This window comes from Bactrocera dorsalis, chromosome 2, assembly GCF_023373825.1.
Source record: "Bactrocera dorsalis isolate Fly_Bdor chromosome 2, ASM2337382v1, whole genome shotgun sequence".
NCBI lineage: Eukaryota > Metazoa > Arthropoda > Insecta > Diptera > Tephritidae > Bactrocera > Bactrocera dorsalis.
Genome location: NC_064304.1, coordinates 102,866,196 through 102,885,505, shown reverse-complemented (window position 1 = coordinate 102,885,505; position 19,310 = coordinate 102,866,196). Strand labels below are relative to the sequence as shown.

The window sequence follows — 19,310 nt, the reverse complement described above, 5'->3', positions numbered from 1 at the left end:
ATTTTTCTCATATAAAAAATTAAATATTTTATTAGAATTTTTTACAAGCATACACTATTAACAAAGAAATTCTGAAATTTTTGGAAAAAAAATATATTTTATTCTCGGCAATTGCGCCAGGATAACTCCTTACAGGATCATCTTAAGTGAAAAAATACGTGTTTCAGTTAAAACCTTAACTTAGCACTTAGACAAAGGAAAAAAATAAATAAAATTATATTTCCGGCAGATATTTTTACAAAAAAAAAAAATATGAATGAAAGCTAGCTTCGAGCGCTCAAGTTCTCAAAGCTATTCTAAAAAACTTTTATTCGGAACAACTTGAAAATTTAGAATTTTTGGAAACCCGTAAATCCACATACCCCTTAAAAAATTTTTTAACTCATAAATATCTATAATTTATAAAAAATAAGTTTAGTATTTTTCTTTAACGAGTATTTCTGCTAAAAAAAAAATCGACGATGACCGCGACACCGCTCACTTTTAGGTAAACTCACATATTTCAGGACTTGCTCGACCGAATTCAACCAAATTCGATATGTAACATTCTCCTTATATTTTTATGTCACAGTGCAAAAAAGGCGAAATCGGTCTACAACCAAGAAATGTTAAATTCCATTTGAATCTTTCCATTCCGGAGTAAAAATTAGGAAGCAATTAATTTAGTGGAATGCAATTGTGGCCGAATAATTCCTTTAAAGTATGCCACTTTATTATCAAAAATTATGCAAATCGAACAAAAACTGTTCAAGATCTAAGTACTAAATATTTATACCCCAGAGCCTATAGTTGACTTTTTACTGCAGAAATTGGTCAATGATTGAGGTATATAATTGAAATTCATAGATAATCATTTACAGGAGATGGTATGTCTTTGTGTCAAAAATGAATTGAATCGTGTCAATACTTCCCTTAGCTCCCACATATGTACCTAATAAGTCGATAATAATAGTAATAACCTAATAATCGGAAGGATATAAAGTGTTCGGTTGCACCCAAACTTAGCTTTACCTTACTTTTTCTTTTAGCATTAAATCATATTCTCCATTAAGAACGCAACAAATTATTCGATATTGCACTCAACTCATTTGAAACGTTTTGTGAATCCTAGCAAACAGCTCGTTTCGATATAGCTTCTCGGTTTGAGTCTAGAATCAGGGTACTTTAACTTAGATCTAGATTTCTAGATGCACTTGGTGAAATATCGGCGAAGGACTTCCCCTATGCGAACCAATTAGCAAAAATAAAGATTTTTGAGGCAAATGATTGTATTCTGCAGTGATTAAAGCGAACGGTATTGTAATGGAATCAGGGCTATGCTAAAGACCGTTTGTGCTATAATTATATATCTGTAACTTTGAATGTAACTTAGAAGAAAACAGTTATTGTCATACTTGTACTTATTTCAACTTGGTTGTGTGAGAGTCAAGAATATCAAATTTTCATGATTAATAGACAGCTATAAGAGATTTGCTATAGCTCAGTTTAAGCATGAGTGGAGATATAATTAATAAATTGAGAGGCTTTTTAGGAAGAAAGAAAAGAATATATGAAAACAGCTATACCGATCTTCGATATTTATATATTCTGAAGAGGGCATATTAAGTTTGCCACGAAGTTCGTAACATCAAGAAAGAAATGTCAGAGTACTTTTGAAATATTTATATATGAATGATAAGTATAACAAAATAAGCCGTTTTAGTCATGTCGGTCAATATGTACATATACAAGTAGTACGTGAACTAGTCCCCCTAAATTGTCCAGCGGCTTACCTAACAGCAATGCCAAGCCACTTAGTGCAACATGAACAGTACTAAATGCTGCAAAGAAGAATAAGAGTTCACAAAAGATGACAGCGATTAAATATCTTCAGCCTTGCAATAAATTACTCGAAACATTTTTTGTTTTTTTTTTTTGTAACAGTTCGCAAACAATTTAGCTACGTGGCAAGTAGCATTCTTCATCTGCAATCGTGTGTGGCAAGCAAAAATGTTAACATAAAAATTTATTTAGCAAAATTGAAAAGAGTACGAAAATAAATAAATTTATCAAAAATCAAAACCACACAAACGCAGCGGTTATTTCTGTATTTACGCTATTGTTGTTATTGTTGTTGTTGGCAAACATTCAAAAACTTTGTGCAAGCAATTTTTCAAAATTTATGTATCTCCATTGCCTGCCTGCCGCATGCTGCCAGTAGTTTATAATATTCGTGTTATTGCTCTGTTTTTTTTTCTCGTGGTTGTTGTTGTTATCGCTGAATTGCAACCGCAAAATATTTGCTAAAAATGTTTCTTATTTAGCAGCGGTAACTTTTTTACACATGAGACACACACACAAGCGCGTGAATGTACGTGGATATGCATACATATATGTGCGTAAATATACATACATATATGTTTGTACATATATATGTGTTATGAGTGTGAGAGTGTGTTTACATTTATGTTTGTCTGCATGTATTTGTGAGTTTATTTTGTATATGTCACCGCATGCACACTAAGTTGGTTCAGCGCTTTGGCGCCTTTGTGCATATGTATGTGTGTAGGTGCATATTCAGGTGTGTGGGTGCGAGTGTGTGTGTGTTTGCTGAAGTACGCTCTGGTACATGTTATATTAAAAAATACTTTCAAAAGTTGTGTGCTACCAACATATTTGATAAGAATTTTGCGGTATTTTGTGGCGAAGAAATTTTTAAAAAATTTTCTAAAAATCAAATAAAATAAATTTACCAAATTTAAGTAATAATATTTGTGAAATATGAAAGTTAAAAATTTTTATTTGATACGTAGAAGCAGCTGTCAGGCATATACACGCGGCAACTTTTTGAAAATTCGGCAAGAAAAGTTGCACAAGTTGCCTGTTGGTGGCGTTGCCAAGCGCGACGGAACTTCAATGAATTGTTAAGAATTTTTTTCTTTTTTCTTTTTTTATTTTTCAATATTTCTGTTATTTTTCGATTCAACGTAATTTGATTTGAACAATTCAATTGAAATCGTAACTGTAATTGGCTGAATTTTATTTAACTTGCTTGACACTCGCTTGCCAATACTCCATTATGTATTCCTTTGTTTGTATGTTCATACATGACGTATATTTGTTGTTGTTGGCATACTTTGTCTGACTCATATTTGTTTTTGTCAGTCATCAATTCTTTAAATATGATAAAATTTATTAAAAAACTTTGTCTACACAATTTTTGCAGCCCAGCAGACACAGAGCTTCACCGCGAAACACACACATACACACTAATACATTCATGTATGTACATATTTACATATATATAACATAAAACCTACATACTTGCGACAATTTAGTTACAAACTTTGCCTACACAGCAAATGAAAATCAGTGCCGTGAGCTTTTGTTGCTGCCAAGTACTTGCTTATACTGGTTTCGTGTGTGTGTGTGAAAGAGAGCGTGTCTTCGTGTGTGTGCGTGTTTGCGACATTTTTCATGCTAATTCCCCAAACACACTGTCAAAAATTAGTTTTCGTGACTCATGATGCGCTTCCATGCAAAATATGCCAAACTAATATATGCACATTAGGGCGGTTCTAAAAAATATGATAAAAAATAATAATAATAATAATAAAAAAACGTTATCTTCGGCTACACCCAGGCTATTGCAACCTTTCCATGTGCATTTCTTATAACTTAAAGGCTATAAAAAGACTTGTACCTTGATTTTGATCGGTCAGTTTGTACGACAGCTATATGCTATAGTTGCCCGATTTAAAAATTTTTTTTCGGAGATTGTAGTGATATCTTAAGTTATATATGCCAAGTTTCGTCAAGATACCTTGTCAAATAAAAAAGTTTACAGGGAGTTCATTAAGATCGATTGGTACTTCTGGCAGCTACATCCTACAATGATCCTTTATTGGCGGTTCCCTCGTAAGCATTCACGGGCATGAAACCGCAAAAATCGTTCGTCCGACCTTTCGCAAGCACCTTAATCAGCCCACATATATATTGATATAATATACTATTCTCTAGTTATTTACTTTACGCCTATACGCTTATCGCTTTTATTATGTGGCATGCCACATACTTGTTGTTATTGTAATTGCAGGCAGGTAGCAGCAGAAGTTTTCACATCATTCATTTTATTTTGCCGGAAATATACACAATACATAAATATTCATAGCGCTGGCGGCGTGTTGCATGCACCTTGGGGTTTTCGAAAACTTCACTGAACATGCAGCTTCTTGATTTCTGACGTAACTTGTACTATTTGCGTCGTTACAACGAAAGTTTTGTGCAATGAATATGAAATGTATTGCTAAAGTCGTGCAGCAAAACGAAAACATGCCATTGAAGTTGCTCGGAGGACATGATTGATTGCTGTGAATGCGAAATCACAATTTGTTGCATACACTGGGGCGGATGTTTCGAATAAATCAAAATTTATTTATAATGGCAAAATGTTTTTCACATTATAATTCGCGCTGATTAGCCTGCAATATTTTTTTTTCGCATTTTATTAGAGGTTTACGCACCAATTCTATCTCTTATTCTCTCTACTTCAATCTGAAGCGTGTATATTGTGGGTATTCGATATGTCTGATTTAAATACTCTGTTCATCTCAATTTTTTCCGTTTGGAGTCTGTGGGTGTGAGGGCGTTCTCTCATAAGTGAGTCACCTCAAAGATAAAAAAGAATTCCTTAAAGGCCGTAATTTTATATACAGCTCATTTTAGGAAGTCTTAATTGCTGTTAGCCGCTTTCGATACCTTAAATTCTGGAAAACTCTAATATAAATAATATCTCCCATTCAAGGCAGGATTATGCAAAAAAGAAAAATCTTAATGAAGCGAATTACTTTAAGATCAAAAGTTTGTCTCCAATCTAAGATTACAAGAGTAGCCAGGTCTGCTCCACGTGGTCTTTCTAACGGAGATCTTTCCTTTCCTCTGCTACCCTCGGCGTGTACTGCGTCCAATTTTCTCAGAGCTGGAGTGTTTTCATTCATTTGGACGACGTCACCTAGTCAGAGTAGCAACTGTCTATTAATTCGCTAAAATACTATAAGTCAATGTTGTTGCATATTTCGTACAGCTCATCGCTCCATCGACAGTGGTATTCACCGTTGCCAATGCACAAAAGACTTTATATCTTCCGCAGCAGCTTTCTCTCGATAACTCATAGCGTCAACTCAGCAGATCTTGGCATCGTCTATCCAGCAGCATCTAGCAGTACGGGCATTATGAGTAACTTGCTGAATTTGGTCTTTGTTCGTTGTAAGATGACTTAATTACCTACTCATTCCGAAGTAACAAAAGTATGGTATGATTACACGAAACTTGAATTCTTTGTACTTTTGGTACTAATTATTACGAGTACTTAAAAAAGTATATATGAAAATCGTAATTTCAATTAAAAAGCTTCGACGACAGATAATTAAAGTAAAACGCATTAAGCGAATAGACATGATTACTGCAAAGAGTACTCAATTTGTCTTCTAGTTATACATAATTAGATTATCATGACTCATTCTTGCTTTGCCTACATAAATACTCTAAGTACTATGCTTGGCATATAAGTATGTGTATATGAATTGAAATCGCGACCCATCTCTTCTACACCATTGACGAAACAGTGATTGGCATTTCCGTGCAGTTGCGCTCCATTGAATCAGCATGGTAAAAAAGAAGAGATAAAAGAATGCCTCAACATTAAAAAAAAATCGAAATAAAACTCTTCCTCAATGTTGTACAACTCGTATTTGCTTACAGTGCTTACAGTGCCACAAGTGTGTACAATAGAACAGAAAAATCGCACAAGCGATGTGGTACACACCCCCTATTGGTTTTCTCCACCCTACTGCGTTTCCAATTCTCGGCTAATATACTCGTACCAATAATAAATGTTTACAAAAAAGTGCTTAAATTGCCTAGTATTGCAAAAAACTTTAAATCGCTGCAAATTCGTGGCGCTTCGATGGGTTGTACATTAGGGTTTCAAGATGTCCTATAGGAAAAATTCGAGGGAGTGTGCTTTACTTTGAGGTCATCTTCAAAGTTTACAATAATATAGGGAAAATATAATATAATTAATAAATAAGAATTATAATAAATAAGAATTACCCTAAGGTACATAGGAAATTTTAAACTCCTCAGAAATGTGGATATACATATGTAATATCATTCTTACCCTCGAAGTCCTATCTGTCATTTTGACAGCACACTAGTAGCTATGTCATATGCGCTAGTGAGAAATTAAGTTAGGTTGAAACGCTTAAGCCCACATTTGATCCAAATTTAGGCTAGAAGCCTTCAAAGCAATGTAATTTCATTAAAAAAATAGTGTTAGTTGTTGTAAGCGATCGAACACGTATAAGTGATCGAAAGCGCGTAACCTTCGGTAAAAATATAATCTTATAAAATATATTCTAAAACTCAAATTAGGAGATTTTGCCGTCTCAAGTCCTTTAAGAAACATTAAAATGACAGGAAACTCAATGAAAAGCCCCTTTAAAGGAAGGTAAGGATAGGTTAGATGGCTGATTTCTAAAGATGGCGAGGTATATCACTTAGACTGTCATTATGAGCCTTTCTGAAGTCAGATAAATACTCTTGTAGTTGAGTATCAGCTATCGACAAAGCGTCTTGAATCTATCTGAGTTCTGCTAAAATGCTTTGTTTGAATTTCTGCTTTTTCATCTGGATGATCCAATACGCTATAGTCTGGTATGGTCTAGTAAAGGCGGGATATTCGAGAATAATGTGATGAGATGATGTTTTCTTCTTACAAGCAACTTATGCAGCTGGCATCCGAATTTCAATCTTCCCGCATGGCTCCGGATCGGAAAGTGTACAGTTAAACCTCCCACAGTTCATATAAGATGAACTTTGTTGAAGGGGGAGGGATCAAAAGGTGTCTTAAGATTTGGCCTGGGCTGGAAGAACCTAGCGACTGCACAATTGCGGGTAGTTGACCAAACCTACCTTAACATTCCTAAATAATTATTACCAAACTAGCAATGAAATAAGCTTTTCAGAGCATTCCGCTTACTACCTTTTTTAGAATTGTGAAAGTTATCATAGAGTTTTAAAACAACATCGTTCGTTCTTGGAATAGAAACATATTTTTCTTTAGTATTTCACAGAAATATAATGTCTTTGTAGCAATGAAACAAAATATATATAGAGTTAGGTAAGAACTATAGAGAATGTTAATGGCATTTGAGTTGAAAATAATATTACTAATACTAATTCCATGGGTCAGCGAGTGTTCCAGCGATCGTTCAGATCTCCTTAGAGACGTGGAAGGATTCGTTGTGGATTCATTTATAGGTACTAATTCTTCAATAACGTCAACATAAAAGAAATATTATTTTTGGAAACATTTTCTAGTATAAATATTAACTAAAATGCAACTTTATCGTAACATAACCTCAAATATAAATTTAATTACTTATACTTTAATGATATATGGTTAGAGCAAAATATATCACAGTTTGAGATCTCATTACCTGAAGCAAAAACTTCGACTGATTTTCATCCAAATCTAATAGTATCAAAACAAAATTAACAAAATATTTCCTACAGGGTTTGCTGCCATCCACATTAACTTATATGTCATCCAATAGGCGTGTGTGTCTAGTAAGCTCGTTTATAAATTTGTGTCGCCTTAGCTGTGATGGCTGATGGCTCAACGGATTTTCCATTACTGCTTTTGCTAACCATTTTATGGTTGTTTCTGTGTTTTTTTTTCCTGCTTCTGCACTAATATTTTTTATGTTATTTTGTTAAACTTTTCGATTACTCTGACACATGTGCAATTGTATTTGTATGTTTGTATGTATTTGCGCTATTTCTTTAACGGTAATCGCATTGTAGTCACATCAGTGTCATTGCTTCGGATTTGCGCTGAGTAACTGCAAACACATTGTTATAAACAACAAACACACACACACATAAAGCACATATACATTTGCACACGCACATACATACATTTATTACTAGGAAAGCACGTTGCATGCAGAGTTAATGTCAGCATTCGCGTCATATAAATGTGTAGACTTGTGTGCTGGCGCTGGTTATTGGCCGATTGTGTGCTTGCTGGCGGTTGTTGCGGGTGGCGGAAGTAATTTGTATTCGCGTTTAATTTCGACTTTTACTGGCACCACATTGTGATTCATTGCTTAGGTTTTGTAGTACGAGTATTTGTCAATTTTTAAATTTTCCGAGTTTAATAATATTTCGTTTATTGTTGTTTTGCGAGTTAACAGTTTTTTGTTTATTTATCTTTCATGAAATATAATAGTTATTCGCAAAATGGCAAATTTTCAGATGGCGCGTCGTATAATTTTATTGAAGGTGATAAAGAGTGCAAAAATTGCTAGTTGCGCATTACTTTATATTTAGTTTATTTTTATTTATTTAAGCAATTAAATGTAAAGGTATTAATAAAATGTTATTAACTGCATTATCAGCCAAAAATATAAATATACTTTTAGGCGCTGAGAAGCAAAATTTAAGTCGAAATTTCAATATTTATTAATTTCTTTATATTCTGGGTAGGACAGGTACAACAACATCATTGCCATAACAACGTTTAAAAATAAAGCCTATATGTAAGTTTAAGTCTAAGTCTAAGTTTAAGCTTGAGCCTAAACTCCAGTATTAATATAAGTCTAAAATAAATCTAAGCCTTATTCTAATTCTAATTATAATTCTAATTTTAATACTATTAATTTAATTTTAATTTTAATTTTAACTATAAAGTTAATTTTAATTCTAATTTTATTTTTAATTTTATTTTAATTTTATTTTTATTTTATTATGTCTATGTCTATGTCTATGTCTATGTCTATGTCTATGTCTATGTCTATGTCTATGTCTATGTCTATGTCTATGTCTATGTCTATGTCTATGTCTATGTCTATGTCTATGTCTATGTCTATGTCTATGTCTATGTCTATGTCTATGTCTATGTCTATGTCTATGTCTATGTCTATGTCTATGTCTATGTCTATGTCTATGTCTATGTCTATGTCTATGTCTATGTCTATGTCTATGTCTATGTCTATGTCTATGTCTATGTCTATGTCTATGTCTATGTCTATGTCTATGTCTATGTCTATGTCTATGTCTATGTCTATGTCTATGTCTATGTCTATGTCTATGTCTATGTCTATGTCTATGTCTATGTCTATGTCTATGTCTATGTCTATGTCTATGTCTATGTCTATGTCTATGTCTATGTCTATGTCTATGTCTATGTCTATGTCTATGTCTATGTCTATGTCCATGTCTATGTCTATGTCCGCTGGTTGTACCGCTGAATTTTTAAACGCCTACAGCAATTGACGTATTGTCACATATGCCGTGAGGTCGCACACGTTCCCTGATCTTGACAAAAAACCACAAAAATTTACATCCAAATATTCACTCCCAGACTGCTTTCAATAAAGCCGAATCTCGCTAAATCAAATTAACCTTCAATTGCTTGCGAAATAAAAAAAGGGTCACAAATAATGTGGAAATCAGCAAACTCGACGAACAGTGAAACCAATTAAGCGAACAGCGATAAGTCAACAATGGACCGTTGAATCGGATCATGAGCCAATTATTTTCCGCTCGGTTGTACACAAAAACTGTAAACTATCGGCAAAAACAGTAACAATTAAGAGAGACCATAAAAGCGCAAACAAATAAAATAGAATTATGTAATAATATTACAATCGAACTGTTGCAAGCAAAATTGCATGAATACGCAACAAAGTATTATACTAAAAAAACATTAATTATGCGCAGCCGAAAATAGCTATACGCATGCATATGTAAGTTTACTTTGATCTCATTGAAAAACCAGCTTATTTGATTTAAGTCAAAAGTTATGTTAAACGATTTTTTACCACCAATTATGAAAAATGTCAAAATGGGATAAGAGCTACTAAGAATTGTAGAAAGGTTTCATAAGTAAGTAAGGATTAAGCGTGCGTGGCGGGATAAAATGGAAAGCAGGCAAATGAGGTAAGTAAAAGCGAATTTTATAGCGAAGGGAAATATTCGTTAGTAAAGCTTATTAAATAAAACTACATATACACATGTACATATGTATATATGGTATGTATGTGAGCTCAATAAGAAGCCTTAAGCTGAAGTAGACTTTATCTGGTTGTAATAATTTGTAATATTTTATTTAAGTTTTATAATTTAAAATTTACGCTACAAAGATGTGGCAACAATATTAAAATAAAAAAATTTAAATTCTATATGTTGTTGTCACATTTAAAAAGTCGTAAAAACTTTATCAAAAAATGTAAGCTCCTCGCTTACTCGACTTTTAAGCAGAAATACCTGCAAAGTGCAGATCAGTAAATATGTCAATGGAAAAGAAATAGGGCCTTGTGAAATGTAATTGTATCTACAATTCACAATCACACAGACAAAATATAAACAACAAAATTTACTATTAAAAAAAATAATACAAAGCCTTCATTTAATGTCATCGAGCAGCAAACGCGGCGTAAAATAAATCAAAAGTAGTCAGATTTAACCGCAATCGAAATTAACGTTTGCCAATTTGCGTCATTTTGCAATTGTATTATAGCCGTTTTTATGCATCGCAATCACATTATTGCACTCGAGGCGCCGCGCTCAATGAGCAACTAGCGAGAGAAATGTGTCGAAGCAATGAAAGGAAGGAAAAGTACAGGAAAAAATTGCAAAATCAATGACAGTTGCTCATATATATATGGATATACAGACAAACGGTTATACCCTTGAGGGAAATTATGTATTCAAAATGAAAACTCTATAGTAGTATAGTAGTAGAATCAGGGCTCGATGAGCTTTCACATTTATAGAATATTATTTGAACGATTTGGATTTTTGGTTGGACTATTATCAACAGCACTACTATGAAATAATTTTGCGGCTCACCCTTATTGGTATTGGATCAAGGGCAGCTAAGAATATGCTACTTAGTCCCGCTGGTGATCTTTACTTTTTATAACCTCTTAAGCTTTTATTTCAAGATCCCTTATCTCGAAATAAAAAGAAATATTACGTTGTGACTTATGTAAGCCTAAACAGACAACCTTATAATATATAGAAGATATATGTATATATATTTATATTTGAAACAAAAGCGCTTTGGCTGCTTAATGTATAAAATGAACATATCCAGGACCTTCTGGAATTATTATGTCGCATCTCATCTCACTATTTGTTTCTCTCTACCTCTGTCTCTATCTCTTTCATCTATCTTCATTCTTTCCTATCTTTATCTTTATATCTATCTCTATCTCAATCTTAATCTATATCTATATCTATATCTATATCTATATCTATATCTATATCTATATCTATATCTATATCTATATCTATATCTATATCTATATCTATATCTATATCTATATCTATATCTATATCTATATCTATATCTATATCTATATCTATATCTATATCTATATCTATATCTATATCTATATCTATAACTGTAGCTCTGTTTGTACCACTATAACTAAAACTACATTCATCACCCATCACCCTCTGTCACTATATCTTACCCTCTAATAGCCCAACATCAATATTATAGTTCCACATCGACAACCGCGTTGCTCTCATTTTCCAACGAAAATACATTTTCACTCCGATTGCAAATACAATTAAACAGTTAATGCGAGAAAAGACCATTTTCTAACGTCGCATTAGAAGTTTGTGGCGTAAAATTGCTATAAGCTTATTATGCAATTAGTGAGCAGACAAAGTCAGAACATCAAATGGCAAAATGTAGAAACAGCAGAGAAACAACGAATGGCAATATATTTGTATATTTATCTCATAATTAAAAAATAATCATAGCGACATCAATATCAAAAATATAAATACTCCGTAAACGTTTCTCAAACGGAGTATTGAAATTGTATATGATCTGGCTCTCAAGAATGTTTAGATTTCATATAGCTGACAAACATACTAAAATTTCGAATCGAGAGGATGAGAAAAGCCTTGAATCTAATAAGAAAGTTTCTTCTTCAGATTGGTTGAGTACTGTAGTTAATGTAAGACATTTTCGAAAGCTTTGTCAGCAGATGAGTCTGAATAAATGACAATAGAACAAAGAATCGAGCGGAGGAGAAGCAAAATACGAAAATTTGAAACCATGAAGCATCGTCTGACTTTGAAGTAATTAATGCGGGACAGGGAAAAGATTACGTAAAAAAATCGTTGTTTTATCTCCAGAAAATTAGCTGCGCAAAAGAAATGGATTAAAAAAATGAAAAGAGCATATAAAATATGGAAGACAGTCGCTCCAAAATTGTTGAAAAAACGAACCAACAACGAAATAATCGCTACCCATAAGCCTAGGTTTCAAAAGACACTTATTGACATAAGAAATTCGGCACGAAAGCGGAAAGCGATGACAAAATAATTATTACAGCAACAAACACACGCACACACCACAAAAAGAAAGACACACAAATATTTACTATACCATCTTACCATCTAGCATACAATGACAAAATATGCCTATTTGTCTTTCACGTGCCTGCCGTGGGTGGTGCATGCAACAGCAAGCATATTGTGTGGCACATCCTCAAAGTCTGACGACACGTTGCTGGCAAATGCGACATGAGGCAGAGATAGATGATAGCTGTGCTTGTATTAACACGTGTACGTGGCCATTTGTTGCAAGCATGTAAAACCGCACAAAAAATGCTTACAACACGAAGGCAAACGCGAAAATGAGCAACATAAAATAAAAAAAAATAACAACAACAAAGAGTGAAATTGATGTTTCACTTACCTTGCAAGCAAATGATGATGACTAACGCCAATATGAGCTTTAGCGGCTGTGGCAAGTGATGCTGATGTTGATGTCGTCGCTGTTGCATGCCGCTTTGTGGCGTCTCTGCGCTCGCGCCGACTGCAGCTGTGTTCGCTTTCATTGTGTGATATTTTCGGTTTATGTTGTTGGTTTTGTTGTTTTGCTGAATATTATTTTAATTTAGCCGCTGTTCTTCGCCTTCGTTGTGTTGCGAAACTTTTTCCTTTTCATTAAACTTTTTTGATTTGCTGTTGATTTATGTTGTTATGCTCTTCACAAGTCACAATTTATTTTTTATTGTCGCATTTTTCATTTCACATTTACACATACATTTTTTATTTTTTCTTTTTTCGTTAATTTTGGTTATAGAGGTGGCGCGATTTCGGGCGCGATTTGCATAGAAAACTTTGGCCAGTATTAGTTTTTCTATTTAAAACTGCTTTCTGGCGCCGTTCTTTTTGTTGCTGTACATGCGTTGATTTTTTTTCACAAATTCGAAAAACAAAAATAATCAAAATATGACAGGCGACTTTTTTATGATTCAAAATTTTTGCTTTTCCATTTTAAATTTGTGTATTTCATTTGCCGTAGAAACAGAAATGCTGAAATGACATTTCAAATAGATGAAAAACGTAAATGAGTCACAAAGTCCCAACAATGTTAAAAAAGTATAAAGAGTAAAGAAGCTTACATCTGACAACAGAAGCTGTAAAAGTAAAGAAGGGTTAAGTTCGTGCGTTACCGAACCCAGTTTTCTCTCTGCGATTATATGAGAAAACACGTGCTGAATTGTTGAAGATAATAATAGATGGAAACAGTCAAATCAATATAATTGGTGAGTAATTTTTGAGTATCAGAAAAAGCTATGAATGAATCCATTAAATTTGAGCCCCAAAGCAGCTTGTGTTCCAATATAGTATTATATATGCCTACTTAACTTCATTATAAAAAGCCTTCTAATGAACCAAATGAATACCAAATCATCAGCAGGAGAGAAAAAGTCATACGTGGTATACGAACACAAGCAAGATTTGAGCTGATATCAACCCGTACCTATCTCACCGAATGAGAACTTGCTGGCAAAACTCTATCAGGAAATTTGAGTGTGATGTATTTACAAACACATGGAGCCGGCAATGAGCCTCATCGCTGAGCAAAATTTTGCTCGAAAGCGTCGGATCTTCTAGGAACTTTTAAAGAGCTCATCTAACGAAGCGATGCGACTTGGGCAGGTCGAGGGGTATAAGTTCTTGTACAAGCTGAATTTTGAACGATTTCAGTCCGAGTTGCTGCGAACAGCACCCAATGGACTCTGCACAGTTTTTGTGGACACTTTCAGCTACGGCCTCTATATTTTCTTCACTGCGTGCTGGGTCTTAAAATCGGTGATGGTGTTGGAAAAGTACGCTCAGTAGGCTGCCTATGTTGACCATAATTTGAGCGTAACTTTTTCCATGATGAAAAGCCAAACGATATTAAACAAAATTAACATGTCAGCTTGACACGACTCACGTGTGGTCTGTAAAAAAAAATCTATTGAAAAAAGTATCTCTACTTGAATCACCGGTATCTCAAGGTTTCACCGGTATAGTTAGCCGAAAACGCAATATGGCATATGAAGGCTCAAAAAGATACAGTTTGCTTACAATGTTTTTTGACATTGATTTGACATTGCTAGATAATTAGTTTGCGAATTATATCAATTTGAATGAAGAACTTCTGTTATTGTGAAAAATGGATAAAAAGAAATATTGCTTTTTGAAGGAAACAAGTACAGTTGAAATAAAAACTTGGTCATCCGAATGGTCTGCATGCGATCAACCCGCTGCGAAGCAACACTAGGCTGGCGAGGTTATGGCGTCTGTAATGCTCTTGTAATATGTTTTATTGACTACCTTGAAAAAGAAAAGATAGCGTTATTGGACTGTTTGAAGAAAGAAATCGCTGGAAAATGCCGAATTTGCAGAAAAAGGAAGTGTCGCTTTACCAAGCCAATGCACTGCTTTCAAAAGTCAGTGAAAACGAAGGCAAAACTCCATGAATCGGGCACCACATTGCTTCCACATTCACCGTATTCTACAGATCTGGCCCTCTGAGACTATTTATGAGGACTTTTTAATACTTGCTAACTCTTTCCGTGCTAAATTTAGAAACTGTCTCTTGCCGAAAGCAGCTTAAATAAATAAAAAAACACTAAATGAGAGTCAATTACGTTCTCCTAAATACGAAGAGCAAATATTCAAAACGCATACAAAAAAATAAATAATTAAATAGCGTCAATTATGAATTTGGCAACTAAAAACTGCAGTTTTTTGGTGTTTTTGTGCGCCTTTTTCGTTTATTTCACTCATTTCTCTCAATTACTAAAGTTCCAGTGCTTGCACTCATTAATAATGGTCTCACTTAGCAGCACACTTCAATGAAAACAATTAACATTTGCCCAGCTTCCGTTTCCGTTTCCGCTGCTCGCTGCATTGCCTTATACTTCAACGACAAGCGTCAACTTCGCTTCAGTTCGTTGTACTTTCAGTGCGCATTTTATCCCACAAAGCTCATACATAAATTTGCAATATTTTTATAAAATATTTCAGTCGAGCGCAATTTTTTATTTAATTTTTTTGGAACTTCTCACATTTTTTGCATTTTCTATGTAAAACTGCTTTGTCTTGCGTTGATTTATGTTGTTGTTATTGTTTTTTATGATTTGTAAGCATACAAGTATTTAATATGGATTTATTGGCATTGCAGCGCACTTTCTTTGTTTGCTTCGATCGTTGCTAGCTCATCGTGATGCAGCGTTCTTTGGCACGCTCAAAGGTTACGCTTCACGCTGGCTTACTTCAAAGCGTTCGCGCATACTTACACCCACACATATATACTTATATGCATCGTTTTTTGGCGCGTGCGTATTTTTATCGCTCAATTCTGTTGTTGTTGCTTGCAAAGAATTTAGTTGCTTGGCACGCGCAGTTTTCCTTTATTGAAATGCAGTCCTTTGGAAAATTCTGCAATTATATGAGAAGCAAAAAATTTATGTAAGTAAAAGATTGGCAGTTCAATTGAGGGGTGTGTGTAATTTATATGATAAGCATTTTTTGCAAATTTCTAAAATAATTACTTTAAAAAAATGTGAATTTTATTATAGAATTACAAATTTTTTTACTGCTGAATTCTGCTTATTTATTTATTATTATTTTAAAATCCCAAAAATGATAAAGTTTAATTTCTCAGTTGTCAACAAGAAGTTGTAAACTAGAAAAAAAGTTAACTCTTGTTGCACAAAAGCTAGAATACCGCTCACGAATTAAAATGTTTTCCCCACAAAGGCTTGATTCCGAACGTTGAATTTGTATGGCAGCTAGTGGTCCGATATAGACAGATTCTTGGGGAGACTAGATCGCTGATATATGTATAGAGAGATGGGCATGGCTAAATCGACTCAGATCCGCATGCAGATCATTTATGTATATCTTTTATAGGGAAAAATGTTTCATAACCACGACATAGTTTTTTTTTATAAGTTTTTTTCCAAAAATATTGCCTAAATTTGGGCTAAACAGTAGTGTTAACTGCAGAAGAAATTTTAATGACATCAAAAAAGTTTTTTTTAATATTTTTTATTAACTTTTTTTTTTAATATAGGCTACAGCTAAGCTAAATAGTACTAGTAATTGTATAACAAAGTTTACTGATCTATAAAAAAAAGTTGTATATAAATTTTTTCTGAAAATATTGCCTACATATAGGCTAAACAGCAGTTTAAATTGCAGAAAAAAGACACCACGAAGTTATTTTATATATATTTTTTTATTTAAACACTTTAGTTTCATTGAACAAAAATAAAATTAAAAAAATAAATATTTTTTTTTAATATTTTTATTGTTTTTTTAGTAAAAAATTTTATATAATTATTTATTTCGCCAGCAGGAACTAAAGTATATTAATTTCATTGGAACTTCCAAAAACTTTCAGGCAAATGAAGTGCCGCCAACATTCAACATAACACAAAAAGTGCACTTAAATTCAAAATGGAGATTCCGAAACTCTTCCTAGCAATAGTTAAACCGTACTTAATCACAAAAAGCATGAAGGAAATAAATAAATTGCTCATTTACTGAAAACTCTTTCGACCGGTTCGCATAGCGGCTGAGAGGGCAGCACCTGCACTGCACTGGCGCATTACTCATACGCACTGGTGCGCCAAATGCGACTTTAATTGCGTCGACTACGTTTGCACGTTCGCTGCCCTGCCACAGAGACACTTAACATTATTACTCGAAAGCCAACTAAGGTACTCATTTACTTAGCAAAGGAAATATATCATGAAAATGAAATGAAAATGACAAAAAAAAACCAAAAAAAATATCTAACAGAAAGCTATAAAACCGGGTAGGCAGCGAGCAAGAGCAAGTGCAAGAGCGGGAGTGAGAGGGAGCGAGCGCAAATGAATGAGTGAGTGTTAAGTACACTTGTGTCGCATTGTGGCGCATTCATTTGCACAAGCCCGGCTCACCGCTCGCTGCTGCTGTTGCATGACTTTTGCTGCCATACTTCAGTGTTGCACGCCACTTTGCAGCCGTTGAGTTGTCCTTGCCGCTGCAGTCTCGGCTGCCTGCCGTCTCTGTATGTGTATGCATGTAGTATAAGTACGGGTATTCATCTTAATTTCTTTCATATTAAAATGGAAAATTTTTCAAAGTACCGGGAAACAGTAATGCTGCAAAATGCTAAGTTGCCGGTTGAAGGCGTTGAAAGCGCAAAGAGGGGAAGATGAAATAAAATTTAACCCTTTTCAACGGAAGCGAGACCTAGTGAAAATTACACTAAACGTTGCATGCAAGTTTTCTTCGCATAACCAAGCCATAGCTGTTCGTGTTGTTCGTGGCATGCATACATTTCGTGCAACTTCAGCAATTTAAGGAGTGGTTGCGCTGGTGGCAAGTTGCAGTTATGCAACGATTTTCCAATTTTCCGCAACAAAAGTACACGTCATTGTGCTGCGCACTCGTGGGCACGTTCGTCACTTAGCTTTTTATATGTGCGCCCGCGCGAGTGTGTGTGTGTGCATGTACACCGTAAAATTGTCATGCACTTGTTGTTGTAATGCAAAAATGTTGCCACATGCAACGCCTGCTGCATGCTAATGTTGCTGATATTTAGCAACGCTCCGTGTTGGTGTTGAAATGTCGCCGGCGGCTGTATATGCAGGTGTGTTGCACGTGCAACATTTGCAGAAATTTTTAGCTTTTACCTAACAAATGCCTACAAAGGCTATTATTTAGCGTCAGCAGTATTTAGTGCTTATTTTCGCCAGGCGCCTGTGCATGTGCTATGCGCTTTATGTTGTTGCATACATATATAAGTACACACAGAAATATTCGCAAGAACTCTGAAGAATTTCTAATTTTTACTGAAACAAAGTTTGCCCTGCAATTTTCCTTAAAAAATAGGTAAAACCCCTAAAAGTATGCAACAAAATATAAAAGAAGTGTGCATATAAGTAGTGCGCCTGTAGATATGCAACGCGGGACTTGAAATTTTGGAATTTTACGCTTTTTCCAAAAAAAAAAAATTATTCAAGCTTTAACTAACAAAGCTTCTTTTGGTTTTTTAAACCGCTTTTTATTAATTTTAAATTTAAATTATTTAAAAATAATTTCCTTTAACTGTCATTACATAAGCTACTTCTTTTATATACAACCTTTAAATTTCGTTACTTAAAATGTATTTCGTGTGCATACTGTAAGCATATAATGGGTTTGAGTTTCATAGAATTCTTTTGCTTTTACACCACCTTTACATGCCACACTTGGCGTTGAATGGAGTCAAGTTGTTCAAAGCTGAGAGTTAAGTTGCCAGCCGTAATGGTTCCCAATGTAATGGCTTGCTTTTTTATTACTTCCACAATTCGTTTAGAAAAGTCACGCAAATGGACTGCCACTCACTTGTACGCTGGCGCAGACTTTCAACTTTACAAGGGGAGCAAAGAAAATAAAACTAAAGAAATTTTTGAAAAAATTAGAAAAACTGCAGTTATGCAGTTAAGTAATGCAAAGAGTGGAGAAAAAATGCAGGTGAAGTGAAATTTCTTTGGAAAGATGTTAAGCCCTCGTACAACTTCTTTTTCGTCGTTATAATTGTGGAGTGGAGTAAAGTGTAGAGGTAAATGGAACCTAGTAATAATGCAGAGGATCTGGTATTTAGCGATCCAGTAAATAAACTACCAATATTCACAGTTTTAGCTTTCAGAACCCGAGATAGATAAAATCAGTAAAAACAAAGCAGGGCTGACCGACTTTTATCAGGCAAATCGCTAAGTGATTTAAGCAAAATTAATTATGTCTGCTTGACAGTCTCTTAAATGAGACAACCAAATCGGTAACTTCTGGGTCGCGGGAAGATAGCTTACTTTATTCTAGACATGGTACTATTCTCATTAGTGAATATAAAAATGCCCTTTAAACCCCACTAGTTTTAACTAATATGTATGTATGCGGAAAGCGACAGACATAGATCAGGCATA

General features: G+C 34.2%; 1 protein-coding gene across 5 annotated transcripts in view; it reads right to left on the bottom strand.

The window, feature by feature from the left end:
* The window catches only part of LOC105230450 (kin of IRRE-like protein 2), a 407,372-nt gene that overhangs the window by 247,453 nt on the left and 140,609 nt on the right, over positions 1–19,310 (bottom strand). For all 5 annotated transcript variants that reach the window (XM_049447970.1, XM_049447968.1, XM_049447971.1 and 2 more), the window contains exon 2: positions 12,767–13,389. In XM_049447970.1, the coding sequence (XP_049303927.1) occupies positions 12,767–12,908 (142 nt within the window). In that variant the 5' untranslated portion in view covers positions 12,909–13,389. The remainder of the gene's footprint in view (positions 1–12,766; positions 13,390–19,310) is intronic.